At 38.6% G+C, this 16556-nt stretch overlaps 1 protein-coding gene across 1 annotated transcript; it reads right to left on the minus strand.

Moving 5' to 3' along the window:
• Window positions 1–4276: 4276 nt before the first annotated feature.
• On the minus strand, window positions 4277–16519 carry LOC110839505 (uncharacterized). The gene is made up of 6 exons (XM_087354320.1): window positions 15851–16519; window positions 14721–14867; window positions 14272–14382; window positions 13786–13956; window positions 12944–13002; window positions 4277–12238 (listed from the first exon to the last, which is right to left on the minus strand). Exons 1-6 carry the CDS (start codon window positions 15986–15988, stop codon window positions 5056–5058), a joined length of 7809 nt encoding a protein of 2602 aa, XP_087210446.1. The 5' UTR covers window positions 15989–16519; the 3' UTR covers window positions 4277–5055.
• Between the last annotated feature and the right edge of the window lie 37 nt (window positions 16520–16556).

Raw genomic sequence — 16556 nt, forward strand, 5'->3', positions numbered from 1 at the left:
TAATTAGAAGTGTAGTGATATACCTCAAAATGAATAATGAAAAACTGGAATTTTTTGTGTATTGTTAGCTACTTCCTTAAGTTCCAACCCTGAAATGTGAAAAATTTGTTGTAATATGCCTGATTAAGAATGATGTTCCACTTATTAAAACACTTTTTGTAGGTGGTTAACGGACAGTGGCATTCGCTTCCACTCTCCAGTCCTGTATAGAAGTGATTCTGGCACTGTGCATTGTGCCTTCTCCATTCAGGCCTATCAATACACAGGACAAAAATATTTTGACAGACGGCGTAAAGCACGGGTGATCCACGTGGCAGGCTGAGATAACTCAGAAACAGACAAGCATCCATGAAGGTAATTGGTGAAACATATCAGATCCAGTACAAACTTGTACTCCGTCATTGTTATACAATCCCAATATACGAATTTCCCATTTAAATATCACAGACCGTGCTACTACTCAATAAAACTCGAGTACATTAACCAGTATCCCAGATCTAACAGGCTTTGAAGATTAATGTATTAAACCAGTTCATTATATAGTTAATACTGATATTAACATTTTTATTTACTTGTAAATTATATACTAACTCGGTCAGTACAGTGACGAGGCTACATGTCCCCAACACACACCTTCCTTCAAAACATCCAGACCAATTCTAAGTCTCCCACTATTCATTCGGTGGGTACCAGGGTACGAAACTAACCAGTCACCTCTAGAACTGACATCACACATGGCAATGGCACGGTGCTTCAACTTGTCCAAAAACTGTAAGGATGTGGTCATAGATTGTACATGGATAATTGTTTCCTCTATCCAGCACTGTTTGATGACTCGTATAAGAAAAAAAGACGTCATGGTACAGTTCACAACAGAAATAACGTGCCACTTAATTATGGTCCAAAGGACATGAAGATGATGGAAAGTGATACTTGTCCTTTGAACAAGAAAACTTCGGGCTCTATGTTAAAAGGCCAAACAAGACGTCTGTCTGTTGACTAACATTCATGTCCTAGCAGCACAAGGAGACTTGTGACATCACGAAACCTCTGGTCATTTAAGACTCCTGATGGGTTATGTGGTCAAAAGTGACTAGATGTCGACATCATTACAGTTTGAGCAGAAGGACCTGATAGTGGACAAAGATGCTATTTTTCCATCTCTCAGATTGTCATTGCTCTCATCACGCAAAAGTCTTCTGAGGCAGTGACTCAAAAATTGATGGAGCAGCTGATAAAAGACATCCTTATGGCTTATGACCAGAACATAATAGCCAATGAGTGCAAGCACTGCAGCCACTCAGATGAGCATATTTAACTGAAGCACTTCAGGCACTGACCTGCTAAATGAAATATAAGGCGCTGTAGGGTGAGGTCTTGCACAAATGAAGTAAAAAGGACCCAGCACTTCTATAAGAAATTTGACTTCTCGCTGTGTATTGTACCATGTTTTGATAGATTCTGTGAAGTGGTTGAAGGAGGCAAGACTTATAGGCCTTGAGGATGCATTTGTTTGGTTAAGGCAAGGGAACGCAAAAAAAAATGTAACACAAGGTGATGAAGTTATTAAGAGACAAGCAAAACTAACTGGACAGCAGATAAGTGTGATAAATTTTGTACACAGAAATTAGTGTACATGCTGCTCCAAAGATGAATATGGTCGAAGAAGGTAGTTTTATGGTAAGTACAGATAAATACTTCATAATTTTGTCTGTTATTTTACCCGCAATAATGTAATTCAAACTTTATAATAAAGTAGACACATTAAAGTGGGCAGGAAATATCAAAATAGAATGTTGTTCCAGAATTTAATTTTATTGAAAGTAAAATGCAATGTAAATAAAATATTAACTCATTCACACACATGAGAACATATAAAAATTGTACTAAAAATATATACAGTGTGGTGTTTCGATACATAACTTAAAAGTGTTATTTTCATATGTGTTGAATTTTTACAACTGCAATGAAAAATGCAGCAGTTTCAACATATTTTTAAATGCCTAACCGTTGCTTATTCGTTTACAAGTTTGTGTAAACAAAGAAATAAATTAAAATTAACACATTTGCTGCTGCTTCACATGAGCCACACGGCTCATTCCAGGTACTGATGACTCACATTCATATCATCAGTCTTCGTAGTTCTGCCCGTCTACTGGTCGGCACCGCAGTTTCGTTTCTGCTCAGTACAGTGGCAAACAGATTGTGATGTTCATGTGCACAGATTTGATTATTACCTCGGTGCTTTTTTATCTAGAAATCTTGGGAGATAAAACTGATGGTGGCTGTAACTCAACTTCAGGCCTTCTGATCAAAATTACCACAGCAAACTGCAAGGATGATACAATTTTAGATTTCCTATAAACAATATCAGGAAATACTAATAGTGAATTCATGAATTTCAGTGACACTGAAAGCAGATGAATTTGTTGTCTACTGCTGTCCCCGGTGTCGTGAAATCCCGGACTTTTGTTTAGAACCACGTTTTTGACGGGTTCATCAGTGAAGACTATTTTTCATTGTAATTAAATTTGAAGGTACTTTCTAAACACAAGGCACAATGGAACTTCAATCAAGAATATTTTAATCAGACTTAACTTTTAGTTTGCCATCAAGGGAAATTAAGTACACATTTTTATGTAATACATCGTTAATTCCCATAAATTGACACACGTGTCCAATGTCCAGCACAGAATAAGAACCAGCATTTATCAGTGCAGTTATGAATATATGTACATCGTGGGACATAAACAAATGTTCCTCTGAAGAAAATTAAAACATAATAGTATAACTACTATTTGGTGCAAAAATCTTTCAGAACTTTGTTTTAACTCCTGGCCTCAATCAGCAGTAAATGTGTTAAAACAAAATTTAACTATCATCTCCATGGCAGCCACCAGTAGTATTTTCCACAAATTAGTTATCAGGTATCCAATAATGAAAGGGCAGAAGCAGGGGGGAGGGGAGATCATTCCACAACTTAATTGCCATAAATGTTTGAATGCTTAAATAGGTTATGAACTAAGAACAAACCTCATGGAACAGATTCTTCGGAAAGCTAAGTTACTCAGCTAGTCATGAAATTTACTATCCTATATGAAACACACAGGCTCGTAATTTGAGTAATAACTCAAGGTACTGAATCTCTTACTTTATTCTTTAATTTACTTTTATCGCGTCTCTTGAAAGTACGAGTCCTTCATATCCATCATTAAGTGGTGGCTAAGAAATGCAACATATATATGGCAATGATAATTCATTCCAGGTAAATAAAACACCATGTTTAAAACTTTAAAAATCTGTATAGCATTCTGCTCAAAGTGGAATTCACATCATCTCCCTTAGCTTGCAGGTCAGAAATTAAAACATAATTCTCCACCTTCATCATTGTTCCTTGTAAACTGATGTTGCTTAGCAACACAAAGTGATTTACATGAAGATGGAAATGAGAACCAACAACAGATATGCAAATAATGGTGTTAATGAACTTCAGCTTCACCGGGGCTAAATACTGGATGATGGATTGGGAATTCATTGAATATCAAGGACCCAAAGTACATCACTTTGTTGATGCCCCACGTCCATTTGTTTGATGAGTTGAAGGTTTTATAAGTTAGCTCTGAAATAGTTATACAACTATTCTGCATTTTTAACTTGCATTATTTGGAATACGAAAGAAACGACACAACTGAGAAAATGCATAAAATTAATTATTCTTACCTCCTCCTTCACCACACAGAACTCGTATTCCTACGTGGAACCACGCAGAATGAAGCCAATAATGCACATGATTGAAGCTTTAATGGTGACTTAATGCAATGGGTTCTTCTCAGACAATCATCTGTGCCATTGTGGAATGAATTTCAATTTTGAAGACTGTCTATGCCTCCACGATCAGGGACCAATCCTTTGACGAGACCCGACTGTATATACACATAATGAACAGCAGTGTCAGTCACTACATCATGCCCTAATGATGGAGGCACAGTCTCTCCAAAACAATAAAAATTAATTCTATATTGGCATGGCTGGTTGTCCAAGAAGACTGCATTTTAATTATATATACTTAAGTGGTGCAGTTTTGATGAATAAAAGATGTTTTCACTTTGCTTTTAATAAACACTCAACTAAAAAAACAAAATGCGTCCTATACATGAAAGTTACGTGAATATTACTATTATAAAAAAAAATTTGTACTTACAATTGTCAAGTGTTTTTCTTTTGTTCAAACCCTGGTTATGCATTCTCATCATCAAAGAACAATAACATATATACATAATGTTTTGTCAAAATGTTTAATGGTGCTACCAGTTTCATCCAAAATTTGACTTCTAGATGTTACATGTTTCTAATTAATTACTTTTTTTCATGGTTGGAGGTTAATCCTTTTTAGTTTGGTCTACTTGTGAACATAAGATTATACTCGCAGGGTACTGATCCCCATGTTGAAGCCTGAATGACATATCTCATGTCTACATATACATATTCTGTCAGTATAAATTAAAGTAAGATGAATGTGATTTTAGCACAATAAAGTCAGAGCATACATACAAGGTTAACCTACTACCATTTTAAGAATAAATCTATCTATATACATCAGGTTGTCAGCAAGACTGAAGACGTAACTACCAAACACCTTCCTACTAAGCACAACTTAAAATTATGCAAAATAATAACACCCAGAAGCCAAGACACCTGTCGCCTCATCTCTCTTACCATGAACAGGAGTGCCAACATCCAATTACTTATTCCCAGATGAAACCGCAACAGGTGACTCAACAACTTTTAATTTTCACTTATAGAATAATTCACTGAGTGAAACAATATAAAATATAATTATCATTATTAGCTCTTACTAAAAATTTCATAAAAAAAAAAGAAAATTCTCTCTCTTAATTCTTATATTTAAGCATCAATGTAAATATTTTGTTACTGTAAAACTAAAATTAGATAGTTTGTTTCAGTATGAAACTGTCAATAAGTTCACATTACAAAGAGTATTAACTTCATGATTATATGACTAATATACAAAAAAAAAAATAATGATCACTTTTCTTACTCAGTGCTCTGAGCCTCAAGTTTATCTAATGCATCTTCCAACGAATATAAACAGTCCTTGGTTTTCCTAAAGTCCTCTTTGCAAATGTTAAGAGGATCCATCGACACATGTTTATGCTCGTTGCTTGACAACAGGTCAGCGGCTGAATTCAAATTGCTTTCAGAGAAATCACTATCCTCCACACTTAAAATTTCATTACTCACTATTTCCGCCATCATGTCATTTCCCAGGCCAATCTCGGTAGGTTCGTTCCCATTAAATTTGTCTATGTTTCCCATAACACCTGTTGGCAATTCCTGCAAAACGTCCGCACAAGCCGGTGAGTCTTGAATGATATAGTTACCTATGGTTTCAGCACAAAATTTAGATTCGACAGAACTGCGTCTACTAGTTACTGTCGTGCCTTGCTCTTGCTGCTCCATCAGTGATGCTTCGGAAGAGTGGCTTGGAAATTCCAATTCGCTTAACCGTTCTTCGTGTTTTGGCGTGGAATCTGGAAGTTTTGCCATTTCAACATCTAGACAGTTTTCTCTCTTTATTAAATAAGCAGCCATTTCATCCTCTAATCTAAAATCAATTTCTGCATCACACAGAGATTGACCATTTATGCAATTTCTTCTCTCTAGATCATTTGTTTCTATATTATATTGATCTCCGAGATAACAAGAATTATTTCCCAAAGGGTTGTTAACATCTTGAGTTTCTACTTCCATGTCTGAAGAGCCTTGAAGATCATCCATCTCCGTTTGCTCAAGCTGTTCAAAATCCTCTATGAGCAAATTGGCATCATTCTCAAAATTAGGTGTACGTCTGTCCAAACTAATAGGGTTTGTTTCCCTGAGAGTTCCTTCCTGTATTTCATTGGCTTCACCTCTAAATTCATTCTGATTAAGTTCCGAATCTTCAACACTCGTATTATCAGATGTTTCCACGCTGTCTCTATTTGTCTGATATCTGTTATTAAAGTTATTATTTATAGAAGCATTTTTCGAAGATTCTACACCAGTAGTTTTATCCAAAGGCTGAGAGTATATATCATGTTTTAGTTCGTCACACTCTTCTGGGATCCTCGAATGGGGCTCGTTACTGTGATTCTCCTCAAGTTCCAAACTTTCAATTTCCTTTGGTGACTGTTCGGTATCAAAAGATTGTTGACTGTCTACTGGTGAAACGACTGAATTAGCTTTTGAATTTTCCTTCCATTTTTTCAGCAGTTGTATGCTAGCCTGAAGGCTGCGAGGCTGCGTCCTTTTAGGGTGGCAGATACGAACGTGTTTGGTAAGGTTTATGTACGATGTAAATGTCTTCTTTTTGCAATGGCTACAAGCAAAGTGTTTATTATGGGAGACTTCCAAATGTGTAGACAGGAGAGCTGATGTAAAAAACTTAGAATGACAGATGGTACAAGGATATCTGTCCTTAGATGCCGTCATTCCGCGAGATTCGCCGGTACTGAAACCCGCGCAGTCTTCGCTGTCACTGGCAGATGAACGTCGCGCATTTGAAACTGAAGACGCAGGCACAGATTTATGGCTTGCAGAATGGGCAATTAAACTCTTCTCTGTCACAAAAGCTAGAGCACAAATGTCACAGACATATAAATTTTGCTTTTCAACCTTTGGTACTGGTAACCTCATGTCATGCGACAACATATTCTTGCTTTTGGGAGGTACATCGTGGGTTTGTTTATGTTCACAGAAAAGCGATTCATTTTTGAAAACCTTAAGGCAGATGTCACAGCTATAGAATTGTTCACTCTTAAAGTCTAGATTAGTGGTTACATTGTGTTCCATTTCTTCTGTTTCCATTTCAAACAATTCTTCATTTCTGGTGAAGAGTTCGCCTGCATTCATTCTGTGACTCTTGCGGTGTGTCACGAGGGCACCTACATTACCACAAACTTTGTGACACATATCACACTTAAGTTCTAACTTCTCACCCTGCGGCTGTGAATTAGGAACATCGATAGATTTATGTGTTTTCTGATGATCACGGAGGTTTTGTTCATTGGTGAAAGATCTAAAACACGTTTGACAATTGTGAAGATTTGATTGTGGCTGATTCTCTGGTTCTGTACCCAGGACAATATGTATAGTCGCATGCTGGATGAGTTTAGATCGGGCATTGTGATAACGCCCACATATGCGGCACGTGAAATTGTTTCCGTCGCCACAAAAATTGTCAGGGTGCTGTGAACTCAGATGAGATGCAAGGCTGTGATAGTCAGAACAGACATTGAGGCACACACCGCAAGTTACTGCAGCCTCCTGTTGATGGTTACGAATGAGATGTTGCCAAAGGTGTTTAAGGGCTGGCCACTCCTTTCCACAGAGCTGACAGTAACAAGGAGACTTAGAATCAGAGCCATTGCTGTAAACTTTACGGACTTCTGATCTTCGACGATTCAATTTTACACTGCAAGATGTATCGCTGGTCTGACCACATGAAACTGTGTGCTTGCTGTTATACTCATTCTCAGATTTTGATGACAAATCGCCTCCTTCATTATCTTGCTTCTTATCTTTGTTATCACTTTCCTTCCCAGGAGTACTGGCGCTAGAAACGTAATTATGTTCGGGCTCTTCTTTTATAAGATTACTTTGCAGAGAGGATTCCGGTATATAAACAAAAGGTAATTCAGAATCAAACTCTGTCTGGCTTTGTGGTTTTGCACTGGAAGCATCTCCTGAACTTCCAAGGAAATTCAAAGCATGCAACTGGTGACTTCCAGTCACGAGATTCTTTTGTGATAACACTGTTCCTGCGATGAATTTCTGTTGCATTCGTTTAGCCTGGTGAGCAGGAGAGTTAATGTGCTTCCAGTAAGATGATTTATTAGTAAAATGTTTGCAACACTGGTCACAGTGATAAGGTTTCACGTCTAATGCCGACGAAGCGTGCTTCGTCTTTTTGTGCTCCGCGAGATCTGACGGCGAACAGAAAGTCACGGTGCATTTTTCGCAATTATACGAACGCCTCGGTCTCTTAGCATCTTTGCTGAATTCTACATCATACTCTTGAATGTCTGACGACTCTTCTTCAGGGCCTGAATTTGAATTGAAATTTTCCACATCATTCTGATGTTTTGCTTCACTGCGTTTCATCGATTCAGCAGATGCTGGAAACGTTTCCATGCGAACCTCACTTGGCAACTCATCGTTCTTAATCCCATCTCCCTCCTCTAAACGATTTGTAATGTCCTCATTTCCTAACACTTCTGTCTCTTCCTTTCTTCCTCCTTCCTCTTCACCAGATATTTTTATCCCTTCGTTTCTTTCTCCGCCCTCTTCGCCATCGGCATCACAGGTTACACCCTTTCCATCTTCTTCAAGAGTATTCACATGTCCCTTTTCACTGTGCTCCTGTAATTCTGGCTTGCTTCTGAATACCTGGAGACAGTCCCTACAAGCATAATATTTTGGGTGACATTTCGTAAAATGATTCATAACTTTATACACACTGGAGTAACTCTTGGCACATATCTTACAGGTGTCTGGCGCTTTCAAGGCTGTTGGATGGAAGCTTTCTACGTGACAAATGAGTTCTTCAGTTGATGGAAAGTGTTTGAAACAAACACCACATATAAGAGGTATGGCAGCCTTGTGCTGTGCTGAGTTAAGATGATTCCATAATCTGACTTTGTCTGAACAAACTTCTCCACAGAGGTAGCATGTTGGAGGATATTTAACAGAATTATGTTGTAGATTATGCACATCAAGATCAAACTTTGACCTCATTATTCTTGAACAGCTTGAAATAGGGCAGAAGAAGTTGGGGTGACTGTCATGAGTTTCTTTGATGTGAGCAAAGAGATCTGCTTTAGATATGAAGGAGGTATCAGGACACAGTTCACAGTACTGTGGAACATGAGCTACTTTCTGGTGTTCCTTCAATCGTGATGGGGTCTGGAAAACCTTGGAGCATATATCACAGGTTAGATCCTGTGTGGAAGCGGAGGAATCAGAATTTAATTTTGAAAGTTTCAGTGGTTTAGGTTTAGTTGCACGCAAGCAATGCCGCTGGTGTTTTTTGAGCAGGTGGCTTTTCCAGAATCGTTTTGAGCATTTCTGACATGGATAAAGTGTCGGGATTTTCATAATTTTCCCAGCCGTGAAACACAGTCTAGAAGAAGGTAGTTTGATGGTAGGGTTTGGGTTCTTGGGATAATGTTTTGTAGAGATGTGACTTTCTAGATGAGCTTTGCTTGCTGAAATTCGTTTACAGACTGAACACGTCAATTCTGGGTGATTGTTATGAACTCTCTTGACATGCTTCCAGAGATCAGATGTCCTACCATAGAATTTTGAACACAGGTCACACGGATGAAGGGAGTGAATTCTGCGACGATGATCTGCCAACTGCGCCGTAGATTGAAATGCCATCTGAGGACAGATGTCACAAAACATCATTAATTCAGGTTTTGGAACTGTTTCTTTAACTCTGGGAGACAATCCTGGAATGCTACTGAGCTTTGAAAGGGCGCCTGTTTGAAATGAAATTGATTTACTACTAGGCTTTGTCACAGTGTTCATTAGTGGTACATACTTTTTGGATGTTCCTACCAAGGGAAGAGTGGGTATACTAACGGAAGTTCCGTGGCTACTGATTTCAGGAATGTTCATAGGCAAGGAATGTGGTCTTTTGAGAGGTGGGACTTGAGGAGCGTCATCATGCTCGTCTATCAAGTGTATTCTGCGATGCCTTGAAAGCTTTGATCTGTTAGAATATGGACGACCACAAATATCGCAACAGAAGTCCCCAGCAGTTAGTGGCAAATGGTTTGAATGGACATGAGCCTGAAGATCTGGAACAGTGCAAAAAATCTTCAGACATACACCACATGTCAATGGCACACAATCTGAGTGTACACCCATTAGGTGCTTCCAGAAATCCACACGTGTACCCCAAAGCTTCCCACATATCTCACAAACATTTGGTGTCGCTCCCTGTAGCTGATGATGATTAGTGCAATGTTCTTGTTTTAATGTACGCGTAGGAAACACTTTTCCACATCCTTGTTTATCGCACGTCAAAGCAGACTCGCCTCTATGAGACCGGAAAACGTGCCTCCATCTATCAGATTTGCTACTGTACGAGCTTCCGCACAGTTCACAGACAAAGTAAAGTTGGTATGAGCCTCTGATACTGCTTAGAGTACCTGCATCCAAATTGCAATTAACTTTATGAGCACCTTTCTTGTGCTTCACCAATCCATCCTCTGTCGGGAATGACTTGTAACATAACTCACAGCCGAATGAAGAAGTTTCCTTAGTGAGTTTTACATTTGTGTATTTGCCACCACTATACTCCAACAGAATTTCCTGTTCTGAGGAAGGTCTGTATTCATTCAACACTGAATTTTCATCATGATTCTCAAATTTATAAAACCCAGTGTTCAATGTAACAAGCATTTCAGGATCATAAACTCCTCCAGCGCCATTGTCAAGGTTATGAACAGACACGTGCGCAAGCAACTTCTTCCGGTAATCATGCTGTCTACCGCACATCTGACAACAATAACGGCGTTGATCTGTCGAATTTTGATCAGGAGGGTGCGAGGTTCTCCAGTGTTGGTAAAGCTGAGTATTATTCTCACATATCTGAAGACAAATGCCACACGCGTACGCCGCGCACTCCTTATGCGTGTATCGAAGGTGGAGCCAGAGACTAGCGCGGTCACCAAATTCCCTTGTACACACCTCACACATGAAGCTAGACTGTGATTCGGATGGCTTCTCAGGCAGCAATGTATCATCATCCTCATCTAACTCTGCTACCTCTTTATCCACACTGCTCCGACTGCTAGACCTCTGGAAACCAAGTTTTTGTTGGCCATCAAATTTCCTGGATGTGGACTGACCACTTTCAGTTATGGCCAAAGTGGAAGTATCCTGTTTCTTCTGAGGTATTCGTTGGTACTTTGAAATGTCCATGACCTCTGAAGGATCTATCCCGTGGCAGGCATTAAAATGTCGGCTAAGAGACGTGCGCAGGGAGAAATCTTTCTCGCAAAGGAGACATGTAAATGGTTTCGTGTTACTCACATTTTCTGCTTCGGTATGCTCTTCAATGTCATGGGTGCTTCTATGCCCTTGCAGTTCTGATAACGTATGAAAAATTTGAGAACAATTATCACAGGCATAAGTATTCAGATCCCTCCCATCCTGATCAAAGTCCTCGTTGTCTTCCTCGTTCCTCGCTATCTTTCTTGGTTTTGAACTCTTACGCCGGCTGCCGCTGTTACTTCTCATCTCAGCTGATGAGCCTACCCGTTTTTTAACCTTTACATCATCGGTACCAGCGTCCAGAGATGGGCTTCTCTTCCTTGATCTAATCTCGGCAGATTCCCGATTTTGTAGTAGTGTCTGTTTCAATAAACTTGTTTCGTTATTAATTCCCGGTATTGCCTTTAGATCCACCTTTCTGACGGTTTCCGAGCCTTTCGTAAACTCGGATTTCTTTCCAATTTCAGATTTCTTGCCAGCTTCTGGATTTGGATTCTGATTAGCGTTTTCTGAAGACCCTCTACTTATGTGGCACACAGAATGCCTTTCCAACTCTCCTTCTGTTTTAAACACCTTAAGACACTGCATACACGTATGCAGAATTCCAGAGTTGCTTACCGATGTCTTTCTGGTCACATTCTGAGTAGACTTCAAGTTGCCTGCAGATTTCTGGAAGTTATCTTCAGTGGTTGGACTTGACCTTTTGCTGCTCTGTTTCAGAGAGTCGGTACTGTTAACGACAGCCGCATCGCTGTAATTTACATCAACAATTTCTCCTTCCTCCAAGCCATGCTTCGTTCTCTTATGTTCTCCGAGATTATAACATGTAGAAAAGACTCTTGCGCATATGGGGCAAGTTACCAGAGGATTTCCACGATGACACACACTGACATGTCCCCAACGATGTTTAGCAGTTGAATATGACTTATTACATAGATCGCAGCGGTAAGGACGATAGTAACCACTCTTCCAGTTAAGGTCCATCAGGTTTTCTGCGGGACTGCTCGTTTGACGACGTGGGCGTTTGGAATGGGTCTCTTCCACAGTTTCCTTCATGTGGATTTTATTATGAAGTGCAAGATGTCCTTTACTAGAAAATGCCTTATTACAAATACTGCAAGTATGAAGGGTTTCATGTTCAGGTAGTTCATGGTCCCCCGCTCCCACACAGTACCTGCAACATGGGAATATTAAACAATTAAAGCAGAGTCAGTTGAATTGTTTTCTCTACAAGCACAACATATTTTTTTCAGGTGAACCCAATCCATTTCGTTCACATCAATAATTTTATTTAAATTCTGATGTTATACTAGGATATTAATCTTAATATAATTAGACATTATAAATCTAATAGAATACAACCATTTGTCACCTTGCGGTATGGGACCAAGTCATACATAAACCTTACTTTTGGACAGAACTTTAAAACTTGCATCGCAGTGGACCACCGACTTGCATGGCTATCTCAGTATCAAACACATAAACGTATTATGATGTGATCGAAACCTTAACAAGCTGACCACTCAGAAACGTGACCACGTGAATATCAGAAACTTTTAAAAACATGCAAATTTACAAGGTCTTTTCAAAACAAAGATCCAGTTTTAACTGCGTGTATTCAGCAGAATATACGACAAACACCAGTACTTGGTGCCACCGAACACAGCAGAATTGGGAGTACAGATCAAGTCAAAATACACAACATCTTTGAGAAAAAATGGTCCATCTAATTAATTTGTTTATTGAAGACCTGCCTGGAGGTTTGCACACTCATATTTTGTGTGAAACAGTTCAGCGTGAGATGTTTTGAACAGCAGACAGGATTACTCCAAGATACACTAAACAAAAAGTATAAAACCAACAAGACTTCCATAATTACCTATCAGAATGAAGAGCACCCTTTCTTCTGCCATTAGTATTGTCTGCCACCTCAATATCCTGAAGACAAAAATAGGGAAATTCTTATTAAGAAACAGGAATAGCAGAAACGCACGGTCAGAAAAATTAATAGATGTAACAGAACAAATAATATGACAGTCTATTTGAAATTACAAACTACAGACATAAAAGTGTAGGCGTAACAGCAGACTTATGTATGCGGTGTCTCGAAGAAGGGACACGTTGCATATATGAAATAGGATCACATGAAAATATAAAGACCATGGAGGGGAAATCTGGAATAAATAAGGAGAAATTATACTCAAATCCAGGGAGCTGATATTTAAAAATATTACATGAAACAACAAACACAACTGATATAAAAGAAATGAACAGGTATCAATCAATAATAACAAATAAATAGACACACAAATTTTTAATGCAGTCAACTTTCCAACAAAGCTGGGGTACAAATACCAGCATGGAAGATGAAAACAAGTAGGATATAACGCATGGGTAACTGTACCTCCCCACTTCATGGTACCTGCACCTTGTCGTGGTGGTGGGGCTCGAGTACCTCAGTGACCCCAAGAGCTACTGGTAGGGCCTCCCTAGCCAGATTGGTCGAGGGGGAGAGGTCAGACTAAGACAGGTACCCTGGTCAACCAGGTTGGGGGTTGGTCGCAAGGCTAACAACCTTACACCGTAAAAAGGAAGATGTTTTGAAACCTCAATCAAAGCCTCGGACAGACGGGCCTAACAGAGGACCGAATGGAAGAGGAGAATTGAGGAGGCCATGGACAGAATACGGACCAGAGAACCATAGAAGAAGAAGAACTGTACCGCAGAAGGATCCTGGTCTGTATCTTCATCACACTCCACACCCACTTCATCTTCGCCATCAGACGGTGGGTGGAAATCCGATTGCTCACTAGTAGGGCTAGTTGCACCTTTATACATCCGTTCTGATTCAGTATTCTGTCCTTTCTCGGGGCTTACCGCTGGAACAGGAAACTGAAAAACCGGAATCAGCAAATGGTGAACTTAACCTCATTACTGCCCAATCCAGACAATGTAAAATTTCTTACAGGTAAAACTGTGCAATATGTACATACATTATACAGCATGTAGAACATTTATTTTCATCACCTGTTTATTATATATTTATAAAATCATTTATTTATCAACACTACATGAAAAAAGATAACATAAAATAAACAGTGCATGCACGTCACCTCTTCTACATCTGGCTCTCGCTCGGACACAAATGACGATGAAATGTACGTTAAAACTGTCCATTACAAACAGTAATACAAAATTTTGATTTACCTGAAGTTCGAGACGAGGCATGGGCATGTCTTTCTCACACGTTTCACCTTCATCCTTAATTTGACGCAACTGGCTACAAAGCCTCTCAAACCGTTCTTTCAGCTCTGCACCCTATTCAAATATTAAACAAAATTAAATACATCAATAACTCCGAGATCCAGTGTTAAGCCAAATGAAGAATGAAAATCAGAAGCAAGAATTTAAACAACCGGATAATTAAAATGAAATGTATAAAAAAAGTGATTCAGCATTTCACAACATTAACTTTTAAAGTATTTAATTTCTTTTGCACTTCAACATGGAAACTTTTCCTTTTGTAAATATCCATCCAATCTTAGCATACAATGACCCAAACCTCAAAATATTTGTGTTCAATTAAATGTCTATTCCCATTACGAAAGAAAACAGGAGAAATTGTTTTCCATTGTTTCCTCATAATAGGTTTATACCATTTCAGAGTTCTCTTCTGACTGCCCAACACAGCTCTCCAAAAGAGCAACCGCATTGACGCTCCTCTTCCGGAAGTCATAGAAGTTTTCAAGATTGTACATGCATCGATAGCATAATGACTTCGGCAGCTTATCACTCTCTGATACCTGTAAAATATAGCAGAGGATACATTTTTAAATGTATGCATAGCAATTATAGCTATAAAAACACTCTACGCAGTAAAACGCAAAGATACTCTTTCTTCAAACGTCCTGCACAGAAATAACAAAACATGAATCTGAGATTCATATATAGTGTTACCAATGAAACATAAGAATCTTTGTCTGTATTACCTGAAGTTTCAATTTAGTTAAGTTATGACTGCACATTTATTTCAGCTAATACTTGGGTATGAAAATATGTGAAACTGGGCCCAAATTATTTAAGTCCTCTAAAGGAAATTCCTCTAGAAGTTTTAAAACAAAAAATTCTTCTCCTGTACCAGAAATCTCTTTGCATTTGTATCATGATACATATATTAAATACTGAAGTAATGCCTTCTAATATATTGTTCGGTATTTAATTAAATACAGTGACATGAACTGTAAAATAATCTTTAACCTTCTGTAATGAAAAATATTCAGCAATGTCTACAACTGCCAATGACTACTAAAAGCAACAAAGAAATTATGGTACATGTCTTGCCATTAACACTGACCTATACTAAACAGCCAAATATGATAGCCTATTCTCTCACATGAGTATAATGTCTTAAAGTTTCAATGTTTTCACCTTGTCCAGATGTTATGATATATAATTGTCTGAGGATGCAAATAATTTTCATAAGCCCAGACGAACCCAATATGTACACTCAGATGCAGTAAAATTTTACTGAATACCAGTGCAGGGAAAAAAAATTTTAGTCTGGGGCTAATCAAAACGAAAGACATCGTAAACGATATCGTTAATAACAGTCTTAACGCGTGGCTCCAAAAATGTTTACATAATGCACACAATATTAATTTATTTCGTCACATTATACAGCTGGCATACGTTAAAAAATAAATTGTCAATTTATATCCTACACAAGTAGTTCCCGTACAAATATGCTCTAGTTCACGAACTTACTGGGTACTAGATTATATAGTACCTGGAAAGGGAGGCATGTCTGTATCTTGTCAACCAGATTTCTTTCTCTCCCTTCCTCGCCAAATATTTCCATTTTGATGGCATCATAACATGCACATAGCCTGCAGAGCTCCATGTAATTATCTGGTCGGCATGACATGGTGGACCTCTGTAAGACAACGTCTACATTCCAAATATTATATCATGCGATACAAGAGAGCATAAGGTGGTCATTTCCGTTGTTAGAAGCAATATAACCACCTTGATTACGAATAGATCCAGTACAAATTTTATAGAAGTCTCATATTACCACGCATATATTTTCATGTAACACTTCGCATCATCGTATCCTTTCACAATACGTACGTGTAGGTATGGTTACAAACAACTAGTGAAACCGAATGAAAAAAAGATATACGCTTCCAGCTCCCACAGCCAGTCCTTATCCACTATTGTCTATTGCCGCCATCTTGTACACATGCTATCTTTCTGCACCATTAAACAAAAAAATGTAGGCTAGGATGAGCCCGTGGGTTTTGTGTTGGTACGAATTTTCAACGAGCTAGGGAGTGTGATAGGGATTTTTAGTCCACGTAAACTGCAATAAACAGATCAAAATATCTCCTACATTTGGAATGTCAACTTTCAACACTTTCGACTAATTGTTCTCGATCATGAACTCGATGCATCCATCATAATTCTACGTACTACTCGATCTCCGTAACATC

The sequence above is a fragment of the Zootermopsis nevadensis genome, unplaced genomic scaffold, assembly GCF_977971745.1.
Source record: "Zootermopsis nevadensis isolate Lab colony 2312 unplaced genomic scaffold, Znev_1.0 Znev_ptg000023l, whole genome shotgun sequence".
Taxonomy (NCBI): Eukaryota; Metazoa; Arthropoda; class Insecta; order Blattodea; family Termopsidae; genus Zootermopsis; species Zootermopsis nevadensis.